At 52.9% G+C, this 23,965-nt stretch overlaps 1 protein-coding gene across 2 annotated transcripts in view; it reads right to left on the reverse strand.

Annotated features, from left to right (window-relative positions):
• The window catches only part of ABCA2 (ATP binding cassette subfamily A member 2), an 86,585-nt gene that overhangs the window by 41,179 nt on the left and 21,441 nt on the right, over positions 1-23,965 (reverse strand). The window contains exons 2-15 of one of the 2 annotated variants that reach the window (XM_038767713.1): positions 18,744-18,837; positions 16,683-16,685; positions 14,013-14,124; positions 13,041-13,201; positions 12,184-12,311; positions 10,964-11,068; positions 10,193-10,267; positions 9,841-10,059; positions 6,098-6,423; positions 5,764-5,923; positions 5,262-5,390; positions 5,000-5,170; positions 3,488-3,584; positions 4-177 (exon numbers count right to left, since the gene is read on the reverse strand). In XM_038767713.1, coding sequence (XP_038623641.1) covers positions 4-177; positions 3,488-3,584; positions 5,000-5,170; positions 5,262-5,390; positions 5,764-5,923; positions 6,098-6,423; positions 9,841-10,059; positions 10,193-10,267; positions 10,964-11,068; positions 12,184-12,311; positions 13,041-13,201; positions 14,013-14,124; positions 16,683-16,685; positions 18,744-18,837 — 1,954 coding nt within the window. The remainder of the gene's footprint in view (positions 1-3; positions 178-3,487; positions 3,585-4,999; positions 5,171-5,261; positions 5,391-5,763; positions 5,924-6,097; positions 6,424-9,840; positions 10,060-10,192; positions 10,268-10,963; positions 11,069-12,183; positions 12,312-13,040; positions 13,202-14,012; positions 14,125-16,682; positions 16,686-18,743; positions 18,838-23,965) is intronic. The other variant, XM_038767714.1, reaches the window with a different exon arrangement.

The raw sequence follows: 23,965 nt of genomic DNA on the forward strand, positions 1-23,965 counted from the left end.
CACCCTGGATCCAGACGAAGCCGTAGAGGAAGTAGAACCGTCCTCCGGTGTTGGGCCCCGGGCGCCAGTAGGCCCGGCGGATCTCGTTGGTCTTCTCGGTGAAACTGGAATTCTGGCGGATTTTGTAGAGCACGTGCGGTGGCAGTGAGCCGTCCGGGAGCGTCTGGAAGATCACGCCTGCCGGGGGGACGGGCGGGGATGGGGCTCGGAAAGCTCAGCCGAGACCCCGGCCCGGCCCGGTCAGTGACTCCAGGAAAGGTTATGCCAACTTGTACTTGTACTGTGTGCTCTGCACACAGTAAGCGCTCAATAAATACGATTGAATGAATGAATGAATCTTCTAGACTGTGAGCCCACTGTTGGGTAGGGAGCGTCTCTATATGTTGCCGACTTGGACTTCCCAAGCGCTTAGTCCAGTGCTCTGCACACAGTAAGCGCTCAATAAATACGACTGAATGAATGAATCTTCTAGACTGTGAGCCCACTGTTGGGTAGGGACCGTCTCTATATGTTGCCGACTTGGACTTCCCAAGCGCTTAGTCCAGTGCTCTGCACACAGTAAGCGCTCAATAAATACGACTGAATGAATGAATCTTCTAGACTGTGAGCCCACTGTTGGGTAGGGACCGTCTCTATATGTTGCCGACTTGGACTTCCCAAGCGCTTAGTCCAGTGCTCTGCACACAGTAAGCGCTCAATAAATACGACTGAATGAATGAATCTTCTAGACTGTGAGCCCACTGTTGGGTAGGGACCGTCTCTATATGTTGCTGACTTGGACTTCCCAAGCGCTTAGTACAGTGCTCTGCCCACAGTAAGCACTCAATAAATACAATTGAATGAATCTGTTGACCCTACTGGACTCTTATCATTCATTCATTCATTCATTCAATCGCACTTATTGAGCGCTTACTATGTGTATTCATTCATTCAGTCGTATTTATAGAGCGCTTACTGTGTGCAGAGCACTGTACTAAGCGCTTGGGAAGTCCAAGTCAGCAACATCTAGAGACGGTCCCTACCCAACAGCGGGCTCACAGTCTCGAAGGGGGAGACAAACAACACGTAGACAGCTCACAGTTTCAATCCCCATTTTACAGATTTAGGCACAGAGATGTGAAGTGACTTGCCCAAGGCCACACAGCAGCCAAGTGGCAGAGCCATTCATTCGTATCTACTGAGCGCTTACTGCGTGCGGAGCATTGTACGAAGGGCTTGGGAGAGTACGATATAGCCGAGGCGCATACAGGGCCTCGGGCCCCGTCCCCCACCTGCCCCATCATCATCATCATCAATCGTATTTATTGAGCGCTTACTATGCGCGGAGCACTGGACTAAGCGCTTGGGAAGTCCAAGTCGGCAACATATAGAGACGGTCCCTACCCAACAGCGGGCTCACAGTCTAGACAATAATCATCAATAATATTATCAACAAAAATAATAATAATAAAAATAATATTTGTTAAGCTCCAGACTCTCAGCACAGTGCTCTGCACACAGTAGACGGTCAGCGATTCCAGGAAAGGGGTGCTGTCCGTTGGCAAGCAGCGTGGCTCGGTGGCAAGAGCCCGGGCTTGGGAGTCAGAGGTTGTGAGTTCTAATCCCGGCTCCACCACCGGTCAGCTGTGTGACTTGGGGCAAGTCACTGAACTTCTCCGTGCCTCAGTTCCCTCATCATCTGTAAAATGGGGACAATAATAATAGTAATGATGGCATTTGTTAAGTGCTTACTATGTGCAAAGACAGTGAGCCTCACGTGGGACAACCTGATTACCTTGTATCTACCCCAGCGCTTAGACAGTGCTTGGCACATAGTAAGCGCTTAACGAATACCATCATTATTATTATCATATTACTGGATGCTCCGAAGCGCTCAGCCCAGTGTTCCGGACACAGTAGACTTTTAGCTCCTCGGAGACGGGGGTCACGTCCGCTGATGCTCCTGGGCTCTCCCAAGCACTCAGTACACAGTAGACGGTCAGCAACTCCAGGCCAGAGATCATACCACTGAAACGCCTAGACTCTCTCAATTGACGACGATGATGATGGTATTTTTTCAGTGCTTACTATGTGTCAAGCACTGTTCTAAACGCCGGGGTGGATACAAGCTAATCAGGTTGGACACAGTCCCTGTCCCCCGTGGGGCTCACAGTCTCAATCCCCATTTTTTTTTTTTTAATGGGATTTATTAAGCGCTATGTGCAAAGCACTGTTCTAAGCGCTGGGGTAGATACAAGGTAATCAGGTTGTCCCACGTGAGGCTCACTGTCTTTGCACATAGTAAGCGCTTAACAAATGCCATCATTACTATCATTATTATTATAATAATTTGACAGAAGAGGTCCAGAGAAGTGACGTGACATGCCCTAGGTCACTCGGCGGACAGGGGCAGGAGCGAGGATCCGAACCCAGGTCCTTCTGAATCCCAAGCCCGTGCTCTATCCACTAGGCCATGCTGCTTCACCAGTCTCAAACGGTCAGTACAGAGCTTGGCACCCAGTAAACGCTCAATAAATACGATTGATTGACTCTTAAAAGCACTGAGGACGGCGCTCTGCACACAGAAAGCGCTCCCCAAATCAATCAATCAATCGTATTTAAACGCTCAATAAATACGATTGATTGATTGATTGACTCTTAAAAGCACTGAGGACGGCGCTCTGCACACAGAAAGCGCTCCCCAAATCAATCAATCAATCGTATTTAAACGCTCAATAAATACGATTGATTGATTGATTGACTCTTAAAAGCACTGAGGACGGCGCTCTGCACACAGAAAGCGTCCCCAAATCAATCAATCAATCGTATTTATTGAGCGCTTACTGTGTGCAGAGCACTGTACTAAGCGCTTGGGAAGTCCAAGTTGGCAACATATAGAGACAGTCCCTACCCAACAGTGGGCTGACAGTCTAAAAGGGGGAAATACTACTTCTACTACTACTGTTTGGGGGAAATCCCCAAATACTACTGATGGATTGAAAGGGGTGGGCATGATCTAGCGCTCCCCAAATACTACTGATGGATTGAAAGGGGTGGGCACGATCTAGCGCTCCCCAAATACTAGTGATGGATTGAAAGGGGTGGGCACGATCTAGCGCTCCCCAAATACTACTGATGGATTGAAAGGGGTGGGCACGATCTAGCGCTCCCCAAATACTACTGATGGGTTGAAAGGGGTGGGCACGATCTAGTGCTCCCCAAATACTACTGATGGGTTGAAAGGGGTGGGCACGATCTAGTGCTCCCCAAATACTACTGATGGATTGAAAGGGGTGGGCACGATCTTGTTTGGCAAACAGGAGAAGGAAAGCGCGAGGTTGGCAGTGCCATGCAAAGGAGAGTCTGGAGTCCCCTCTCTGCCCTTCCCTTTGGGCCCGGGAGCCGGGGAGGAGGAAGAAAGAGGCGTGAGAGGGCACGGGATGGGGCGACCGGAGATTGAGGCCCGGCTTTTCGTTGCGGTGGGCGCGGGGTGGGCGGGGGTCCTCACTGGCAAACACGGTGACGTTATCCTGATAGGCTTGGTTGAGCGTGTAGTTGACGATGCTCTCTTCATCCGGGAAGCCCTTGAAGATGTCCACGCTGACCTGCCAGGGCAGGGGACAACGGAGAAGGACCGTTCATCGGCCTGTCCTCGGTCCCGCGGTCGGGGGCTGCAGACGGGCACGCGGACCACCTCGGTTATTGCGGAGGTGAGGACGCTGAGGCCCAGGGGGGCGTGGGGCCCGTCTCACAGACGCCCCTCTTCAGAGGTCGCCGCCTTCCCACTTCCAGGCCTTACTGAAGGCCCAGCTCCTCCATGAGGCCTTCCTTGACTAAGCTCTACTTTCCTCTTTTCCCACTCCCTTCTGCGTCACCCTGGCTTGCTCCCTTAATAATAATAATAATAATAATGATAATAATGGCATTTATTAAGCGCTTACTATGTGCAAAGCACTGTTCTAAGAGCGGGGGAGGTTACAAGGTGATCACGTTGTCCCACGGGGGGCTCACAGACAATCCCCATTTTACAAATGAGGGAACTGAGGCCCAGAGAAGTGACACAGCTGACAGCTGACGGAGTGGGGATTTGAACCCATGACCTCCGACTCTATTACTCTATTTATTTATTTATTTATTTTACTTGTACATTTCTATCCTATTTATTTTATTTTGTTGGTATGTTTGGTTCTGTTCTCTGTCTCCCCCTTTTAGACTGTGAGCCCACTGTTGGGTAGGGACTGTCTCTATGTGTTGCCAATTTGTACTTCCCAAGCGCTTAGTACAGTGCTCTGCACATAGTAAGCGCTCAATAAATACGATTGATTGATTGATTGATTGATTGACTCCAAAGCCCAGGCTCTTTCCACTGAGCCACGCTGCTTCTCTTTATTCATCCCCACTCCCAGCCCCACACCACTTAGGACCATTAGCACGGCTGAGTGGCAAGGGCCCCGGCTTGCGTCGTGGGTTCTAATCCCGGCTCCACCACTTGTCCGCTGTGCGACCTTGGGCTAGTCACTTCGCTTCTCTGAGCCTCAGTTACTTCATCCGCAAAATGGGGATTGAGACTGTGTGCCCTAGGTGGGACAACCTGATTACCGTGTATTTACCCCAGCGCTTAGAACAGTGCTTGGCGCATAGTGAGCGCTCAACAAATACCACATTGATTATCATTATTAACATCTGTCTCCCTCAACTCTAGACTCGAAGATCGTGGCGGGACGGGAATGTGTCTGTTTATCGTCGTACTGTCCTCCAGTGGTCTGCACACAGTAAACGCTCAATCAATCAATCAATTGTATTTATTGAGCGCTTACTGTGTGCAGAGCACTGTACTAAGCGCTTGGGAAGTACAAGTTATACATCTCTTCAGCCCCCCCGCCGCGAAAACCTTACTAAATACGACCGACTGGGCTTCCATCGTGCTCCGGCCGGGACGCCCGCCCTCCTAGGTCCCCGGGGGACGGGAAGCGGGGAGCATTCCCGCCCAGGGCCGGACGGGACAGGGAAGAGGGCCGACCTTGGACATGAACTGAATCCAGCCGCAGGCAGCGTTGTCGATGGTGTCCAGCTGCTGCAGCAGGGCGGCCGCCGTGGGCAGCGAGACGTTGTGCTCCAGGAGGGCCTGGGTCAGCTCGCCGCTGTCGGACAGGTTCAGGGCCTCGGGGCGTTGCTGCAGGTCAGCGGTGTACTGCGGGGAGCGGGAGGATGGGCGGGCTGGGGTCGGCGCGGGCGGCGGAGGACCCCCGAGGGCCGCCCTCGGTCGCCCCGACGGTGCCCACCTGCTGCAGCCAGCGGAGATGGTGCTGGAGCGTCCCCTGGTCCAGGAGGCCGCGGATCTCCTCCGAGATGTTCAGCCAGAGCTGGGCATAGCGCGTCACGTTTCCCACCAGGGCAAACGTCTCGTTGGCCTGGGCGGGGCGGGGGCCACTGATGAGCCCCCTGTGGGGTGACCGGGGGGCCGGGCCCTCAACCCCACCCACCCACAGAGGGAGGGACGGAAGGAAGAGTTCGTTTCCGCGTGGCCTGGGAAGTCTTCCGGGAACCGAGGGGTCCGACAGGGAGGGACCCCATTCTGGGCCGCAATTGCGGCAGGTCGGGGGGCTCCCGGGATGCCCAGTGCTCTGCACACAGTAAGCGCTCAATAAATACGATTGATGATGATGGGGTGAGAAGAGGTATCGGATACAGGGCGAGCCCCACTCAGGGTTGGCTCTCTGCCCGTCCCCCAGTTCCCCCTGCCCCCCGCATCCTCCGCTCCATCCCACCGCTCCCTGCCCTGACCTTCAGGATGAGCTCATCGGCCTGGCTGCCCACAGGCGCGTAGAGGATCTTGGGGTTGCTGGTCATCAGGTGGACCAGGAGGCCGAGGTTGCGCTGCTCCTTGCTGGTGAAGCCCAGCGAGCTCATGTTCGCCTGCCTCAGAGCTTCGGGTTCAATCGTCCTGCCAGGGGCCCCGAGTCCGGGCTCAAGGGTCGGCCCCGGAAGGCCCCATCCCCGGCCCGCCTGACCGCCCAACCTCAGCCCGCCCTCTGGACCAGACCCCCTTGCCCTCCACGACCCCTCTGCCCCACCCTGGCATCGCCCATCCATCCTCACGACCCCCGGTCCGCCCCACCTGTTGTTTCCGCAGAGAATGGGCTGCAGGCCGGCCCAGAGCTGGACGAAGGCAGAGTACTGCTCGGGGAGACTGGTGGTGCCCGCCTCGCTCTCCCCGGCCTCGGCGGTGGCGTTGACCGTGCCGTTGCAGGCCCCGCCGGTCCCGTTGGCAGCCGCGGGGATGGGGCGGCCAGCACAGGCCCCCTGGGGCAGCAGGCGGGCCAGCGCCGAGAGGATGTCCACATCCCTCAGTGCCTTCTCCACTCCCCTCAGGTCCGCCACGAACTCCTGCAGCCGGGCCCGGCCGGACGCGCTGCTGTTCTGCTGGGCGCGGGTCAGCGGCAGCTGTGGGGCCCGGGACGGCGGTCAGTCGCGCCAGAAACGCCCACCCCACCTGCCCCACTCCTTGGACCCCCTACGACAGATGGGGCCGGGGCGGAGGCCGTGGGCCAAAGCTAGAGGTCACAGGAACGTTTGAGAATCGTTATGATTTAATAAAAATAATATTACTTAAACACTTCCTCCGTGCCAAGCCCTGTGCTAAGAGCTGGGTTTTTTTTATGGCATTTATTAAGCACTTACTATGTGCAAAGCACTACAGTTCACTGTCTGTCATACAGTATTTATTACTCTATTTATTTTACTTGCACATATCTATTCTATTTATTTTATTTTGTTAGTATGTTTAGTTTTGTTCTCTGTCTCCCCCTTTTAGACTGTGAGCCCACTGTTGGGTAGGGACTGTCTCTATATGTTGCCAATTTGTACTTCCCAAGCGCTTAGTACAGTGCTCTACACATAGTGAGCGCTCAATAAATACAATTGATGATGATGATTGATGATTTATTTTACTTGTACATATCTGTTCTATTTATTTTATTTTGTTAGTATGTTTGGTTTTGTTCTCTGTCTCCCCCTTTTAGACTGTAAGCCCACTGTTGGGTAGGGACTGTCTCTATATGTTGCCAATTTGTACTTCCCAAGCGCTTAGTACAGTGCTCTGCACATAGTAAGCGCTCAATAAATACGATTGATGATGACGATTGATGATTTATTTTACGTGTACATATCTATTCTATTTATTTTATTTTGTTAGTATGTTTGGTTTTGTTCTCTGTCTCCCCCTTTTAGACTGTGAGCCCACTGTTGGGTAGGGACTGTCTCTATATGTTGCCAATTTGTACTTCCCAAGCGCTTAGTACAGTGCTCTGCACATAGTAAGCGCTCAATAAATACGATTGATGATGACGATTGATGATTTATTTTACTTGTACATATCTATTCTATTTATTTTATTTTGTTAGTATGTTTGGTTTTGTTCCCTGTCTCCCCCTTTTAGACTGTGAGCCCACTGTTGGGTAGGGACTGTCTCTATATGTTGCCAATTTGTACTTCCCAAGCGCTTAGTACAGTGCTCTGCACATAGTAAGCGCTCAATAAATACGATTGATGATGACGATTGATGATTTATTTTACTTGTACATATCTATTCTATTTATTTTATTTTGTTAGTATGTTTGGTTTTGTTCTCTGTCTCTCCCTTTTAGACTGTGAGCCCACTGTTGGGTAGGGACTGTCTCTATATGTTGCCAATTTGTACTTCCCAAGCGCTTAGTACAGTGCTCTGCACATAGTAAGCGCTCAATAAATACGATTGATGATGACAATTGATGATTTATTTTACTTGTACATATCTATTCTATTTATTTTATTTTGTTAGTATGTTTGGTTTTGTTCCCTGTCTCCCCCTTTTAGACTGTGAGCCCACTGTTGGGTAGGGACTGTCTCTATATGTTGCCAACCTGTACTTCCCAAGCGTTTAGTACAGTGCTCTGCACACAGTAAGCGCTCAATAAATACGATTGATTGATTGATAGTAAGCGCTTAACAAATGCCATAATTGTTATTATTATTCTCTGGACCTTCATATAGTGTGCAAAGCACTGTTCTGATAATAATGATGATGATGGTATTTGTTAAGCGCTTACTATGTGCAGAGCACTGTTCTAAGCGCTGGGGAGGTTACAAGGTGATCAGGTTGTCCCATTGGGGGGCTCACAGTTTCAATCCCCATTTTACAGATGAGGTAACTGAGGCACAGAGAAGTGAAGTAACTTGCCCAAAGTAGTCACACAGGTGACAGTTGGTGGAGCCAGGATTTGAACCCATGACGTCTGACTCCCTTCCCTTCCCCACAGTACCTGTATATATGTATATATGTTTGTACGTATTTATTACTCTATTTATTTATTTATTTTACTTGTACATATCTATTCTATTTATTTTATTTTGTTAATATGTTTTGTTTTGTTCCGTCTCCCCCTTCTAGACTGTGAGCCCACTGTTGGGTTGGGTCCGTCTCTATGTGTTGCCAACTTGTACTTCCCAAGCACTTAGTACAGTGCTCTGCACACAGTAAGTACTCAATAAATATGATTGATTGATTGATTGATTGACTCCAAAGCCCGTGCTCTTTCCACTGAGCCACGCTGCTTCTCTAGCCACGCTGAGGCCCAGAGAAGTGAAGTGACTTACCCAAAGTCACACAGCTGACAATTGGCAGGGCCGGGATTCGAACCCATGACCCCCAACTCCAAAGCCCGGGCTCTTTCCACTGAGCCACACTGCTTCTCCAGCCACGCTGAGGCCCAGAGAAGTAAAGTGACTTGCCCAAGGTCACGCAGCAGACAAGTGGCAGAGCAGGAAATAGAACCCATGATGCAGAGACGCTAAGCGACTAGCTTCCCCTTCTTCCTCTCCCCCTCCTCCCCCCTCCAACTTCCCCGCCTTACCTCCTTCCCTTCCCCACAGCACCTGTATATATGTTTGTACATATTTATTACTCTATTTATTTATTTTACTTGTACATATCTATTCTATTTATTTTATTTTGTTCATATGTTTGGTTTTGTTCTCTGTCTCCCCCTTCTAGACTGTGAGCCCACCGTTGGGTAGAGACCGTCTTTATATGTTGCCAACTTGTACTTCCCAAGCGCTTAGTCCAGTGCTCTGCACGCAGTAAGCGCTCAATAAATATGATTGATTGATTGATTGATTGCTTCAGGTCATACAGCCAGACAAGCGCGGGATTAGAACCTGGGCCTCCCCAGGCCAGCCCCCTCTCCACCGGGCCACGCTGCGTCCTCTCCCCTCGCCATCCACGGAGCCATGAGATGAAGAGCCCATTGGGGAGCCCCCCCTTGCCCTCCCAATTTTCCGCCGGCCCCTCCCGGGCCTGATGATGATGATGATGATGGCATTCATTAAGCTCTTACTATGTGCAAAGCACTGTTCTAAGCGCTGGGGAGGTTACAAAGTGATCATCATCATCATCAATCGTATTTATTGAGCGCTTACTATGTGCAGAGCACTGTACTACGCGCTTGGGAAGTACAAATTGGCAACATATGGAGACAGTCCTTACCCAACAGTGGGCTCACAGTCTAAAAGGGGGAGACAGAGAACAAAACCAAACATACTAACAAAATAAAATAAATAGAATAGATATGTACAAGTAGAATAAATAGAGTAATAAATATGTACAAACATATATGCATATATACAGGTGATCAGGTTGTCCCACAGGGGGGCTCACAGTCTTCATCCCCATTTTCCAGATGAGGGAACTGAGGCACAGAGAAGTGAAGTGCCTTGCCCAAAGTCACCCAGCTGACAACTGGCGGAGCCCGGATTTGAACCCAGGACCTCTGACTCCAAAGCCCGGGCTCTTTCCCACTGAGCCACGGGCCCGCAGACCCCCACCTGGCTGCCGATCCTGCGGGTGTCAAGGTGGTCCCGGAGGCCGGCCGCCAGGCGGGTGAAGCGCTGGGCCCGGGCCCGGGCGTCCCCGGCGCAGAGAGCCGTCTGATAGTCCCCCAGCCGGGGCTGCTGGGCCGCGGGCACCGTCAGGACGCGGCTCAGCTCCTCAGGCGTCCCGGCGCAGGTGAGCCCCTCCAGCACGGCGGGAACCAGCAGCTCATCCTGGGCGAGGGGGCAGAGAGGGGCCGGGGTCCCGTTTCAGCCCGCACACATCCCCGCCCCCCAGAAACGTCCAGACCCCAACCCAACCGGCGCCCCGGACGCCACCCCGCCTCCTCACCACCCCCACGCTCACCTCCAGCTCCGCGATCCGGGCCTGGGGGCTGGAGGCCTCGGGGAGGGTGGCGGCTGGATCGGCCAGGCCCAGGGCCTGGGCCGGGAGGGGAAGTCGAGTCTGTCGGTGACCCAGGCCCGCGGGCCCCCATCCCACCGCCCGGGCCCACCAGCCCCTGGGGCCGTTCTCCTGTCGGGGTGGAAGATGTGAGCCCACTGTTGGGTACGGACTGTCTCTGTATGTTGCCAACTTGGACTTCCCAAGCGCTTAGTACAGTGCTCTGCACACAGCAAGCGCTCAATAAATACGATTGATGATGATGATGATGTGGGTAAAAACTCTCCTGCCGTCACATGCCTCCCCATCGTTTCCACGGTTCCATCCCTTCTCCTCCAGAGACCTCCCACTTCCCGCCATCTCCCTCTCTCCCTCCTCCCCATCTCCCCAGACCAGCCATGTCCCCTTGACCTCACCATCTGTAGATGGTCCCTTTTAGATGGTCCCTTTTAGACTGTGAGCCCACTGTTGGGTAGGGACTGTCTCTATAGGTTGCCAATTTGTACTTCCCAAGCGCTTAGTACAGTGCTCTGCGCATAGTAAGCGCTCAATAAATACGATTGATGATGATGATGATCTGTAGTGACCGCCTCTGACCCCAGCTGCAGACATATTTTATCCTCCTTCTCCTCAAGGGTTGGCGGGCGGGGGGGGAAGGTCGCAGGCATCCCAGACCCCTACCCACCCCCTCGCCCCCCGGGATGGTCAGAGAGGACCAGCGGGACCCGGCCTCACCTCCGGCCGCGTGACCTTCCCGTGGCTCCCTCTCCGGGCCCAGGGCGCGCTCTCCGGAGCCTCGTCTGCTGCCGGCGGGGAGGGGATGAGGAGCCGGCGGTACACCTGGGGAGAGGGGCGAGCCCCCCCGGGGGTGCAGGCCTCAGACAGCGAGCTGGGGGTCCCCCTCCATCTTGGGGCGTGGGGGGGCCCGCTTCAGAAGCCCGGACCGCCCCTGATCTGAGCCGTGAGCCAAGTTGGGCTCCCTTAAGCCGGCCAACCGCGGATCCCGGCCGGACCCCTGAACGGGCCCCGGAGAACGCAGCTGGAAACCAATTTTATCCCCTTCTACCTCACCTCATTTCGCTCCTAGTCCAACCCAGCCTGCACACTTGGCTCCTCGAATACTAACCTTCTCACGGTGCCTCCATCTCGTTTATCTCGCCGCCGATCCCCTGTCCACGTCCTGCCTCTGACCCGGAACGCCCTCCCTCCTCAAATCCTACAGACAATGACTCTCCCCCGCTTCAAAGCCTTATGGAAGGCCCGTCTCCTCCAAGAGGCCTTCCCTGACTAAATCCTCCTCTTCTCCGCCTCCCTTCTGGGTCGCCACGACTAATTCCCTTTATTCATCCCCCCTCCCAGCCCCACACCACTTATATCCACTGCTGTCATTTCCTTATTTATATTAATGTCTAGACTGTAAGCTCACTGTGAGCAGGGAATGTGTCTGTTTATCGTCCTATTGTACTCTCCCAAGTGCTTCATACAGTGTTTCCCACATAGGAAGGGCTCAAAAACTACAATCGAATGAAGGAAGCAAAGCCAGAAGGTAAGAACGGCTCCGTCCTCAGGCAAATTTGATTTATTTCATTCAATCGGATTTATTGAGCGCTTACTGTGTGCGGAGCACATTTGATTTCCTTTAATCAACAGCTCAGGCTTATTTATTAATAATAATAATATTAATGGTATTTGTTAAGTTCTTACTATGTGTCAAGAACTGTTCTAAGCACTGGGGTAGCTACAACATAATCGGGTTGGACACGGTCCCTGTCCCGTATGGGGCTCACGGTCTCAATCCCCACGTGAAACACAGAGAAGTGAAGTGACTCGCTCAAGGTCACCCAGCAGCCAAGTGGCGGAGCTGGGATTTGAACCCATGACCTCCCGACTCCCGGGCCACGCAGCCCCCACGGGAGACCCTGCTCTCTACGGAGCCCCGGGCTGCTGCCCCTCACCTCATGGAGGTTGACACCGGCCCCCAGCAGGACCTCGGCCGTGTCGTCCGTCAGGGACAGGTTCCGTGTGAGGAAGTGCCGGAACGCCTGCCGGTCCCTGGCCGCGCTGCCCAGGGTGAAGTCGGAACCTGGAGAGGGAAAAAAAAAAGTCAGGGCTGGCCAGCGGGGACCACTGAGGCCTTAGATCTACCCCAGCGCTTAGTACAGAGCCTGGCACGGAAGGAGCACTTAACGGATGCCGTTAAAAAAAAATGTAAAACAAAGCTCTGGGTCAGCAATAGAAGGTTATTCTAGACTGGTTTTCTAGACTGTGAGCCCACTGTTGGGTAGGGACCGTCTCTGTATGTTGCCAAATTGTACTTCCCAAGCGCTTAGTCCAGTGCTCTGCACACAGCAAGCGCTCAATAAATACGATTGAATGAATGAATGACTATTCCCGGATCTGGTTTGTCCGACTCTGTTGCCGGTGAGGTCAAATTCGATATTGGCTGTCCATTTCTATGAAAGGAGAAGACGTGGACTCCCGCCCCCTCGCCCTCCCCACCGCGGGTGGCAGAGCGCTCTACCACCTCGGACGCCCGCCACGGCAGCCGGGGGAGTGGGCTTTGGGATTCGGGGGGCGGGACCGGCCAGTGGCTTCCCGGGCCCGGCTAAGAGCCACTGGGCCACCTCGAGGGCTCTAAACCGTCGAGGCCACTAATGGGACTTGGAAATGACGGGAACACCTGCTCGTCTCTAAGGGCGTCGTGTGCCCGTCGCACAGCTGGGGAGACCGAGGGGCGGAGAGGGGAGAGAGTGGCGGCCCGCCCAGCCTCGAGCGTGACGGCCCCCGGGCCCGCAGGAGAGTGGGCCCTCACCTGTCCGGTGGTAGTGGCCGTCCCTGGAGCTGGCGTTGCCGCTGAGGGACTCCAGGCGATGCCGCAGGGACTCCAGTTCCTCCTCCAGGCTGGGCCGGGCCGGGCCGAACAGGTCGCTCTCGCCCACCACCTCGGTGAGCCGTTCCAGCAGCTGGGTCACTCTGCAGGGAGCAGGGAATTTAGTGAAGGACAATTCCCATCACCCCGGAACGTGGGATGGGCAGCTGCCCCAGGGCCTCCGGGAAGTTGTAGCCCGGCTTGGCAGAGCCTGGGCGAAGCCTTCGGCGGGGTGGTCTTACTGACGCCCTCCCACCCAACTCAACATTGGGGCAATTGACCGGAGGAACGGGATGGGTGGAGAAGGTGGGCCTGAGGTAGACTGCAAGCTTCTTGAGGGGACAGATCACGTCTACCAACTCCATTGGATTTTTCTAAGCGCTTAGGACAGTGCTCGGCACCTAATAATAATAATGATGGCATTTATTAAGTGCTTACTATGTGCTGTTCTAAGCCAATAGGTGCCCAATAAATACCACTGTTGGATTGGAAGGACCTGAGCAGTCAGAAGTGGGGGGAGCTGGGAGGGTCACCGGGTGGGGCGTTGGGCGGGACGGTGAGGCACCCAGAAAGGTGCCCAGTTGGGGGTGACCTGGGCTTATAGGTCGCCTGCATATTCCAGAACTAAACCCGGCATTTTAGACTGTGAGCCCACACTGTTGGGTAGGGACTGTCTCTATATGTTGCCAACTTGTACTTCCCAAGCGCTTAGTCCAGTGCTCTGCACACAGTAAGCGCTCAATAAATACGATTGATGATGATGATGATGGCATTAAGTGTGGCGGGGGGGAAGTCCGCGCCGTAGGGGTGGGTTCTCTCTCGGCTTCGCTCCCTCCCAAGCCCCAGATCGGGGTCCCTCTCTCTCCCGCAGGACGGACGGGGAGCGGGACCACCTTCCCGGCCACGGCCACTCACGTGGAGTTGGAGTACTGGAGAAAGCCGAACTCGTCTCTCTGCCCGTCGGGGCACAGGGACTGCATCACGGGCAGGATGCCTGCCGAGGTCAGCGGGGCCGCCGTGTAGAACGCTGGAGACGGAGGAGGAGACACAGAAGGAGGACAGGGAAGAGGTGAGAGAGTGTGGGAGACAGAGACAGAGAGACAGAGAGAGAGAGAGACCCGCCTTGCCTCAGAGAAAAGCGTGAGGGTTAGCTCTGAGCTGTCTACGGGACGCCTACGGGGTCAGAGGTCAGAAGTCACAGGTCCCACACCTCTCCAAACTCCCAGCGCAGCCCAAAAGGGCCCAGATCTTGGATCCGGAGCAGATTCTGGTTCAACTCTCCGGTTCCTCTGCCATCAATCAATCGGCGGTATTAACTGGGCGCTTACAGTGTGCAGGGCACTGTGTTAAGCGCTTGGAGGAGTCCAAAAGAGTAGACAGACACCAACCCTTCCCTGGGGGAGCTGGTAGCCCTGTGGAGACTAAGCCCCATTGAGGGACGGGGGGCTGGCACTGCCAGACCCGCTGGAAGAGTCAGGGGTCGCGGGGAGGGGGCAGATCTGGACACAGGGGAGTCCATCACACCCCGGGAAGCCACAGTTTTCCTTGCTGTGGCGAGCTTGGAATGCTTTCTGTGTTTCTGTCCGTTTGCTTTTGGTGCAATAAGATCCCTGATGGATTATACCGTCTGTCTCCCCTGTAGACTGGCAGCTCCTCGTGGGTAGGGATCATGCCTTCCAGCTCTGTTGTATTTTCCCAAGCGCTTAGTAGAGCGCTCCGCATACATTAAGAGTTCAATAAATACCATCAATTGACTGCGTTTCCCGGGGGGAAGTTTGGCTGGGGCTGGGGTATCCTGGCGGCGTCCAACACCCAAGGAGAGAGGGCCGGGGAGGAGAGCAAGCGGGGGGAGAGTAGGGAAGCAGTACGGCCTGGGTGTCAGAGGACCTGGGTTCTAATCCCGGCTCCTCTACTTGGCTTGCTGTGTGACCCTGGGCGAGTCACCTCTCTAGACTGGAAGCCCGTTATGGACAGGGTCTGCAAATTCTGGATTATTGCCCTCTCCCAAGTGCTTAGCTCAGTGCTCTGCTCATCGTAAGAGCTCAATAGACTGTGAGCCCACTGTCTCTATATGTTGCCAACTTGTACTTCCCAAGCGCTTAGTCCAGTGCTCTGCACACAGTAAGCGCTCAATAAATACGATTGAATGAATGAATGAATGAACATATCAGTGGTTGACTGATTGTCTTCTCTGTGCCTCAGTTTCCTCAAACAAAAAAGTGAGGATGGAATATCTGTTCTCCCTTCTATTTCGCCTGTGAGCCCCACTGTGGGACAAGGACTGATTAACTTGTATCTACCCCAGAGTTTAGAAGGGCGCTTGACACAAAGTAAGTGCTTAATAAATACTATTAAAAAAAATAAGAAAGAATCCAATCCTATCTGACAAACATCACCAGGTAGGGAAGGAGTTGTCCCAAGATGGCCATCCAAAGACCCCCGGAGCAGCAGGGACCCAGAAGGGAGCAAAGCGATTAATCAACCAGTTGTATTTATTGAGCATCATTTTCTCTGTGCAGAGCACTGTGCTAAGCACTTGGGAGAGGCCAGTAGAGAAGCAGCGTGGCTCAGTGGAAAGAGCACAGGCTTTGGAGTCAGAGGTCATGGGTTCAAATCCTGGCTCCACCACTTGTCGGCTGTGTGACAAGTCCCTTAGCTTCTCCGGGCCTCAGTTCCCTCAACTGTAAATCAATCAATCAATCAATCGCATTTATTGAGCGCTTACTGTGTGCAGAGCACTGTACTAAGCGCTTGGGAAGTACAAGTTGGCAACATACAGAGACAGTCCCTACCCAACAGTGGGCTCACAGTCTAAAAGGGGGAGACAGAGAACAAAACCAAACATACTAACAAAATAAAATAAATAGATATGTAAAATGGGGATGAAGACTGCGAGCCCCCCGTGGGCCAACCTGCTCACCTTGTAACCTCCCCAGCGCTTAGAACAGTGCTTTGCACATAGTAGGCGCTTCATAAGTGCTCTCATTATTATTAGAATTTAGAGTTGGTGGACGTGATCCGGCTTGCAAACCCACTGACCCTTCCCGTGCCCCCAGCAACGGACCCCTGATGTCAGAGGGGGCTCTTTCCCAGGCCCCGGAACTGGGAGACCCCTCCGCGGGCCTTCCCGGGAGCCCCCGGAGGCCGAGGAAAACGGAGGGGAGTCCCAGGACGGGAAGGCCGGCGGTGGTTGGGAAACTCCAGCCTGAGGAGTTAGACAGCAGCCGGGGAAGGGGAGCGGGCGGGAAAGGCATCGTCCGTGGCTCCATCCACACGCTCCTGCCCCACGGCAGGGACCCAAGCTGCCCCATTTAGACTGTGAGCCCACTGTTGGGTAGGGACTGTCTCTATATGTTGCCAATTTGTACTTCCCAAGCGCTTAGTACAGTGCTCTGCACACAGTAAGCGCTCAATAAATACGATTGATGATTTGCCCTTCCCACCCGCCCCAGGGAGAGCGCAGCGGTTAAAGGTGGAACGGGAGGAAGGACCCATCAAAGCAACCAGGGAATCGGGGGCTGCCGTCTCCCGTAGCGCTTTGCAGGAGGGGGCCCACGGGAAATCCGAGAAAAGCGAACCACTTACAGACTGGAGCATGCAGGGGGGCCGGGCGGGCGGGTGGACGGGCAAGGGGGTGAGGAAGAAAGAAAACAGGTACATGCGTGAGAGGAAACGGGAGAAGGGGAGAAACAAAAAAAACAAATCACAAATGAAAATCGTGAACATCGGGGAGGTGGGGTGAGGGGAGAGGACATTACGGTGATTTCTGACAACGAACGGGAAGAACGGTCTTCCGGGCGGCAGGCGGGAGGGCGGGGGGGAGGGAGGGAGGCCTCCTCGGCCTTCGGTGGCGGCGGCGGCGGAGACCGGAGGCCGGCCTGAGGGGTCTCTGAAACACAAGCTGGACGTGGGTGTGTATGTCTCTCCCTCTGTCACACACCCTCCCCGTCCCCCGCAAACCATCACACGTACACACAAACGCACACCTTCCCACAGAAAGAGCTTGGCCTAGTGGAAAGAGCCCGGGCCTGGGAAGCAGAGGCCTTGGGTTCCGATCCTGGCAGTGCCACTTACCTCGGGCAAGTCATTTCACTGTTGTACTCTCCCAAGGGCTTAGTTACAGTGCTCTTGCACACAGTAAGCGCTCACTAAATACCACTGAATGAATGAATTTTCTGAGCCTCAGTTTCCTCATCTGGAAAATGAGAATCAATGCCTGTCCTCCTTCTCACTTAGGCTGAGAGCCCCATGTGGGACAGGGACTGTACCCGTTTGGATTAGATTACCTGTAGACTGTCAACTCATTGCGTACCTGCACTTCCCAAGCGCTTAGTACAGTGCTCTGCGCACAGTAAGTGCTCAATAAATACGACAATGAATGAATGAATTTTCTGAGCCTCAGTTTCCTCATCTGGAAAATGAGAATCAATGCCTGTCCTCCTTCTCACTTAGGCTGAGAGCCCCATGTGGGACAGGGACTGTACCCGTTTGGATTAGATCTCCCGTAGACTGTAAGCTCATTGTGTACCTGTACTTCCCAAGCGCTTAGTACAGTGCTCTGCACACAGTAAGCGCTCAATAAATACGACAATGAATGAATGAATTTTCTGAGCCTCAGTTTCCACATCTGTAAAATGAGAATCAATGCCCGTCCTCCTTCTCACTTAGGCTGAGAGCCCCATGTGGGACAGGGACTGTACCCGTTTGGATTAGATTACCCGTAGACTGTAAGCTCATTGTGTACCTGTACTTCCCAAGCGCTTAGTACAGTGCTCTTGCACACAGTAAGCGCTCACTAAATACCATTGAATGAATGAATTTTCTGAGCCTCAGTTTCCTCATCTGGAAAATGAGAATCAATGCCTGTCCTCCTTCTCACTTAGGCTGAGAGCCCCATGTGGGACAGGGACTGTACCCGTTTGGATTAGATTACCTGTAGACTGTAAGCTCATCGCGTCCTGTACTTCCCAAGCGCTTAGTACAGTGCTCTGCACACAGTAAGCGCTCAATAAATACGACTGAATGAATGAATGAATGGGGGGGGAATGTGTCTGCTTATTCACTCATTCATTCCTATTTAGTGAGCACTTACTGTGTGCAGAGCACTGTACTAGGCACTTGGGAAGTCCAAGTTGGCAACATATAGAGACGGTCCCCACCCAATAGCTTATTAAATTGTACTCTCCCAAGTGCTTAGTACGGTGCTCTGCACACAATAAGCACTCAATAAATACGACTGAATGAATGATTGATACATTATCCACCCCAGCACGTAGAGTAGCGCTCGGCACATAGTAAGTGCTTAACAAATAGCATAAGAATAATAATGACATCGATAATAACAACACACAGACACTCACAGGCTGCATTCTCCTGCCGCTGCGGGCATCCGGCTTACTCCGACCGCCTTTCCATCCGCGCCGTCTTTTTGTCCTCCCCTTTGCTAGCCCTCCCCTGGCCCCCCACCCTCACGAGGGGGCTCATTTCCCCCTCCCCAAGCCTGTGCCCTCCGCGGGGGTCTCCGTCCGAGAGCTGGCGGGAGCAGTGGCCGGGCTGCAGGGGTACGGGCGGGAGCGGGGGGCCGTGACGCCGCCCCAGGAGAGGATATTCCCAAATTTGCCCCCCGGCCCCACCGCCCCAACTCACCTTCCTTCACGGAGATGGTGGGTTTCTTCTGCCGCAGCCCGAGGAGGATGAAGAAGAGGACCAGGGGGATGAAAATCTCGAACGCCAACACCCACTGCGGACCGGAGAGAGAGAAGAAGCGGCGAATAATAATAATAATAATGGCATTTATTAAGCGCTTACTATGTGCAAAGCACCGTTCTAAGCACTGGGGAGGCTACAAGGTGATCAGGTTGGCCCACAGGGGCCCCATTTTGCAGATGAGGTAACTGAGGCCCAGAGAAGTTAAGTGACTTGCCCAAAGTCACACAGCTGGCAGCTGGCGGAGCCGGGATTTGAACCCATGACCACTGACTCCAAAGCCCGGGCACTTTCCACTGAGCTACGCTGCCGCAGGCCTCCAGAAAACGCCCCGCCGGCTTGCCGGGCTTCCCTGCCGGCCTTCCGGGCCTTCCCGGGCTCTTTCCACTAGCCCACGTTGCTTCGGTGCTGCCCCTAAACCTCCACCTGCCACGGCCATTAGACTGTAAGCCCCATGTGGGCCGGGGACTCTGCCCAACCTATCTTCCACCTCTCCGGTGTTCAGCATAGTCCTTGGCACACATAGAAAGCACTTCATCCCCATTTTCCAGATGAGGTAACTGAGGCCCAGAGAAGTTAAGTGACTGGCCCAGGGTCTCCCAGCTGACAATTTGGCAGAGTGGGATTCGAACCCATGACCTCTGACTCCAAAGCCCGGGCTCTTTCCACTGAGCCAGCAGATTGAGCCCTCCCCTGGGAGGCCGAAGGTCATGGATTCTAATCCCAGCTCCATCGCCTGTCTGCCGTGCGACCTTGGGCAAGTCGCTTTGCTTCTCTGGGCCTCAGTTACCTCAACTAGAATAATAATAATAATAATGATGGCCTTTATGAAGCGCTTACTACGTGCAACGCACTATTCTAAGCACTGGGGAGGTTACAAGGTGATCGGGTTGTTCCACGGGGGGCTCACAGTTTTAATCCCCATTTTACAGATGAGGGAACTGAGGCCCAGAGAAGTGAAGTGACTTGCCCAAAGTCACACAGCTGGCAGAGCCGGGATTTGAACCCATGACCTCTGATTCTAAAGCCCGGGCTCTTCCCACTGAGCCATGCTGCTTCTCCAACTATAAAATGGGGATTAAGACTGGAAGCCCTACATGGGACTGTGTCCAATCCAATTTGATTGTATTCATTCATTCAATCGTATTTATTCATTCATTCAATCGTATTCATTCATTCAATCGTATTCATTCATTCAATCGTATTTATTGAGCGCTTACTGTGTGCAGAGCACTGTACTAAGCACTTGGGAAGTACAGGTTGGCAACATATAGAGACGGTTCCTACTCAACAGCGGGCTCACAGTCTATTTATTGAGCGCTTACTGTGTGCAGAGCACTGTAATAATAATAATAATAATAATGGCATTTATTAAGCGCTTACTATGTGCAAAGCACCGTTCTGAGCACTTGGGAGGTTACAAGGTGATCAGGTTGTCCCACACGGGGCTCACCGTCTTAATCCCCATTTTACAGATGAGGTAACTGAGGCCCAGAGAAGTGAAGTGACTTGCCCAAGGTCACACAGCTGACAATTGGCGGAGCCGGGATTCGAAAACATGAACTCTGACTCCAAAGCCCGGGCTCTTTCCACTGAGCCACGCTGCTTCAAGCTTGTATCTACTCCAGCACTTAGTACAGTGCCTGGCACATAGTAAGTGCTTAACAAATACCACAATGACTATAATAATAATATTAATAATAATGGCATTTATTAAGCGTTTCCTATTTGCAAAGCACTGTTCTAAGCGCTGAGGTAGATACAAAGTAATCAAGTTGTCCCACGTGGGGCTCACTGTCTTCATCCCCATTTTCCAGATGGGGTAACTGAGGCACAGAGAAGTTAAGTGACTTGCCCAAAGTCACACAGCTGACAAGTGGCAGAGCTGGGATTTGAACCCGTGACCTCTGACTCCAAAGCCCAGGCTTTTTCCACTGAGCCACGCTGCTTCTCTATAATACTAACGATGATGATTATTCATAGCGAAGATCACAATTATTACTTTTCTGGGCCTCAGTTTCTTCATCTGTAAAATGGGGATTCAATACCTGTTCTCCCACCGCCTTAGGCTGTGAGCCCCTTAGGAGACAGGGACTGCATCTTGTATTTTCCCTTGGCACGCAGAAAGGACTTAACCAATCATCATCAATCGTATTTATTGAGCGCTTACTATGTGCAGAGCACTGCACTAACCAATATCACTGTTATTACTTAACTTCTCTTGGCCTCAGTCTCCTCACCTGTAAAATGGGGATTCAATACCCATTCTCCCTCCACCCCAAGCTGAGAGCCCCATGAGGGACAGGGACTTTGCCCGAACTGCTTATCTTGCATCTACCCCAGAGCTTGGCAATCAACTGATTAATCAATCAGTGGTATTTATTGAGTGCTCGCTATGTGCAGATCAGTGTACTAAGCCCTTCGGAGAGTCCAACCCAACAGAATGACCTTAATGATAATAATGATGACGGCATTTGTTAAGCGCTTACTATGTGCAAAGCACTGTTCTAAGCGCTGGGAGGGATACAAGGTGATCAGGTTGTCCCACGTGGGGCTCACAGTCTTCATCCCCATTTTACTGATGAGGGAACTGAGGCTCAGAGAAGTTAAGTGACTTGCCCAAGGTCACACAGCAGACAGGTGGCGGAGGTAGGATTCGAACCCATGACTGCTGAGCCCACTGTTGGGTAGGGACTATCTCTATATGTCGCCAACTTGTACTTCCCAAGCGCTTAGTACAGTGCTCTGCACATAGTAAGTGCTCAATAAATATGATTGATTGATTGACCTCTGACTCCAAATAATAATAATAATAATAATGATATTTGTTAAGCGCTTACTATGTGCAAAGTAGTGTTCTAAGCGCTGGGGAGTTTACAAGGTGATCAGGTTGGCCCATGGGGGGCTCACAGTTTTAATCCCCATTTTACAGATGAAGGAACTGAGGCTCAGAGAAGTTAAGTGACTTGCCCAAGGTCACACAGCAGACAGGTGGCAGAGCCAGGATTCGAACCCATGACCTCTGGCCTCTGACTCCAAATAATAATAATAATAATAATGATATTTGTTAAGCGCTTACTATGTGCAAAGTACTGTTCTAAGCGCTGGGGAGTTTACAAGGTGATCAGGTTGGCCCACGGGGGGCTCACAGTTTTAATCCCCATTTTCCAGAGGAGGGAACTGAGGCCAGAGAAGTTAAGTGACTTGCCCAAGGTCACACAGCAGACAGGTGGCAGAGCCAGGATTCAAACCCATGACCTCTGACTCCAAATAATAATAATAATAATAATAATAATAATAATAATAATGGTATTTGTTAAGCACTTACTATGTGCAAAGTACTGTTCTATGCGCTGGGGAGTTTACAAGGTGATCAGGTTGGCCCACGGGGGGCTCACAGTTTTAATCCCCATTTTCCAGATGAGGGAACTGAGGCCCGGAGAAGTGAAGTGACTTGCCCAAAGTCACCCAGCTGACAACTGGCGGAGCCGGGATTTGAACCCAGAAACTCTGACTCCAAAGCCCGGGCTCTTCCCAGTGAGCCATGAGGTAACTGAGGCCCGGAGAAGTGAAGTGACTTGCCCAAAGTCACCCCGCTGACAGTTGGCGGAGTCGGGATTTGATGGATCCAGGGTCCTCGCTTCCCACCTCCATTCATTCATTCATTCAATCGTCTTTATTGAGCGCTTACTGTGTGCAGAGCACTGGACTAAGCGCTTGGGAAGGACAAATCAGCAACATAGAGAGACGGTCCCTACCCCAAAACGGGCTCAAAGTCTAGAAGGGGGATTGCATCCTATCTCCCGCCGGCCCCCCCCGCTCCCAACATGGGACCGCTCCCAGGGCCAGAGGTCGGAGCATCCCTGCTCCCGGCCTCCGCCGAGGCGCCTGGCCCCAGTTGGACGCCTTCTTCCCCGCGCTCTTGTTTACCACCAACAAACAATTCCCTCTCTGTGGCAAATCCAGGAGCCCAACGGCCTCCCCCACTAGCCCAGCCACCCCCTCGGGGTCACGAGGCCGCTGTGAATCACCCTCTCAATCCCCCGCGAAATGACTCGAAACACCCACGGGCTCAGGCTGCCCCCCGGGAGCATCCCCAAGCCGTACCAGCCTCTCCCCGGGCACGAACTCTCTCTCCCTCTGTGCCCTGGTCCCGGCTCATCCCAGAGGCGCTCAATAAATACGACTAAATGAATGACCCTACTATGGTCAGAGCACCGTCGCGTGAGCGGACACTGTCCTTAGGCCAAGCACAGAGCCCCTCCAAAATGCCACCAGAAGGCCACCCTGCAACCTGCCAATGCCCACGCTGAACCAGGCCCGGGGAATAATAATAATAATAATGGCATTTGTTGAGCACTTACTATGTGCAAAGCGCTGTTCTAAGCGCTGGGGAGGATACAAGGTGATCAGGTTGTATCCCGGGGGGGCCGGGAAGACCTCTGGGAGGTCGATTCCTGCTTCTCAGGTTGGGGACGGAGGCTGGGGTGTCCTGCCAGTTCAGCTCGGCTTCATCCCCGTCCAAATAATACTCCCTGAGCTCTCTGCTCCGCCCACGGTGATGTGTTTAATCAATCCTATTATCACTAATAATAATAATGATGGCTTTATTCAGCACTTACTATGTGCAAAGCACTGTTCGAAGCGCTGGGGAGGTTACAATAATAATAATAATTGGCATTTGTTAAGCGCTGACTATGTGCAAGCACTGTTCTGAGCGCTGGGGAGGTTACAAGGTGATCAGGTTGTCCCACGTGGGGCTCCCAGTCTTAATTCCCATTTTACAGATGAGGGAACTGAGGCCCAGAGAAGCCAAGTGACTGGCCCAAGATCACACAGCAGACGTGTGGCAGAGTCGGGATTCGAACCCATGACCTCTGACTCCAAAGCCCGGGCTCTTTCCACTGAGCCAGGTGATCGGGTTGTCCCACGGGGGGCTCACAGCCTCAATCCCCATTTTCCAGATGAGGTAACTGAGGCCCGACAATACTACTAATAATAATAATGACATTTATTAAGCGCTTGCTATGTGCAAAGCACCGTTCTAAGCGCTGGGGAGGTTACAAGGTGATCGGGTTTGTCCCACGGGGGGCACACAGTCTTAATCCCCATTTTCCAGATGAGGTCACTGAGGCCCAGCGAAGTGAAGTGACTTGCCCAAA

This window comes from Tachyglossus aculeatus, chromosome 27, assembly GCF_015852505.1.
Source record: "Tachyglossus aculeatus isolate mTacAcu1 chromosome 27, mTacAcu1.pri, whole genome shotgun sequence".
NCBI lineage: Eukaryota > Metazoa > Chordata > Mammalia > Monotremata > Tachyglossidae > Tachyglossus > Tachyglossus aculeatus.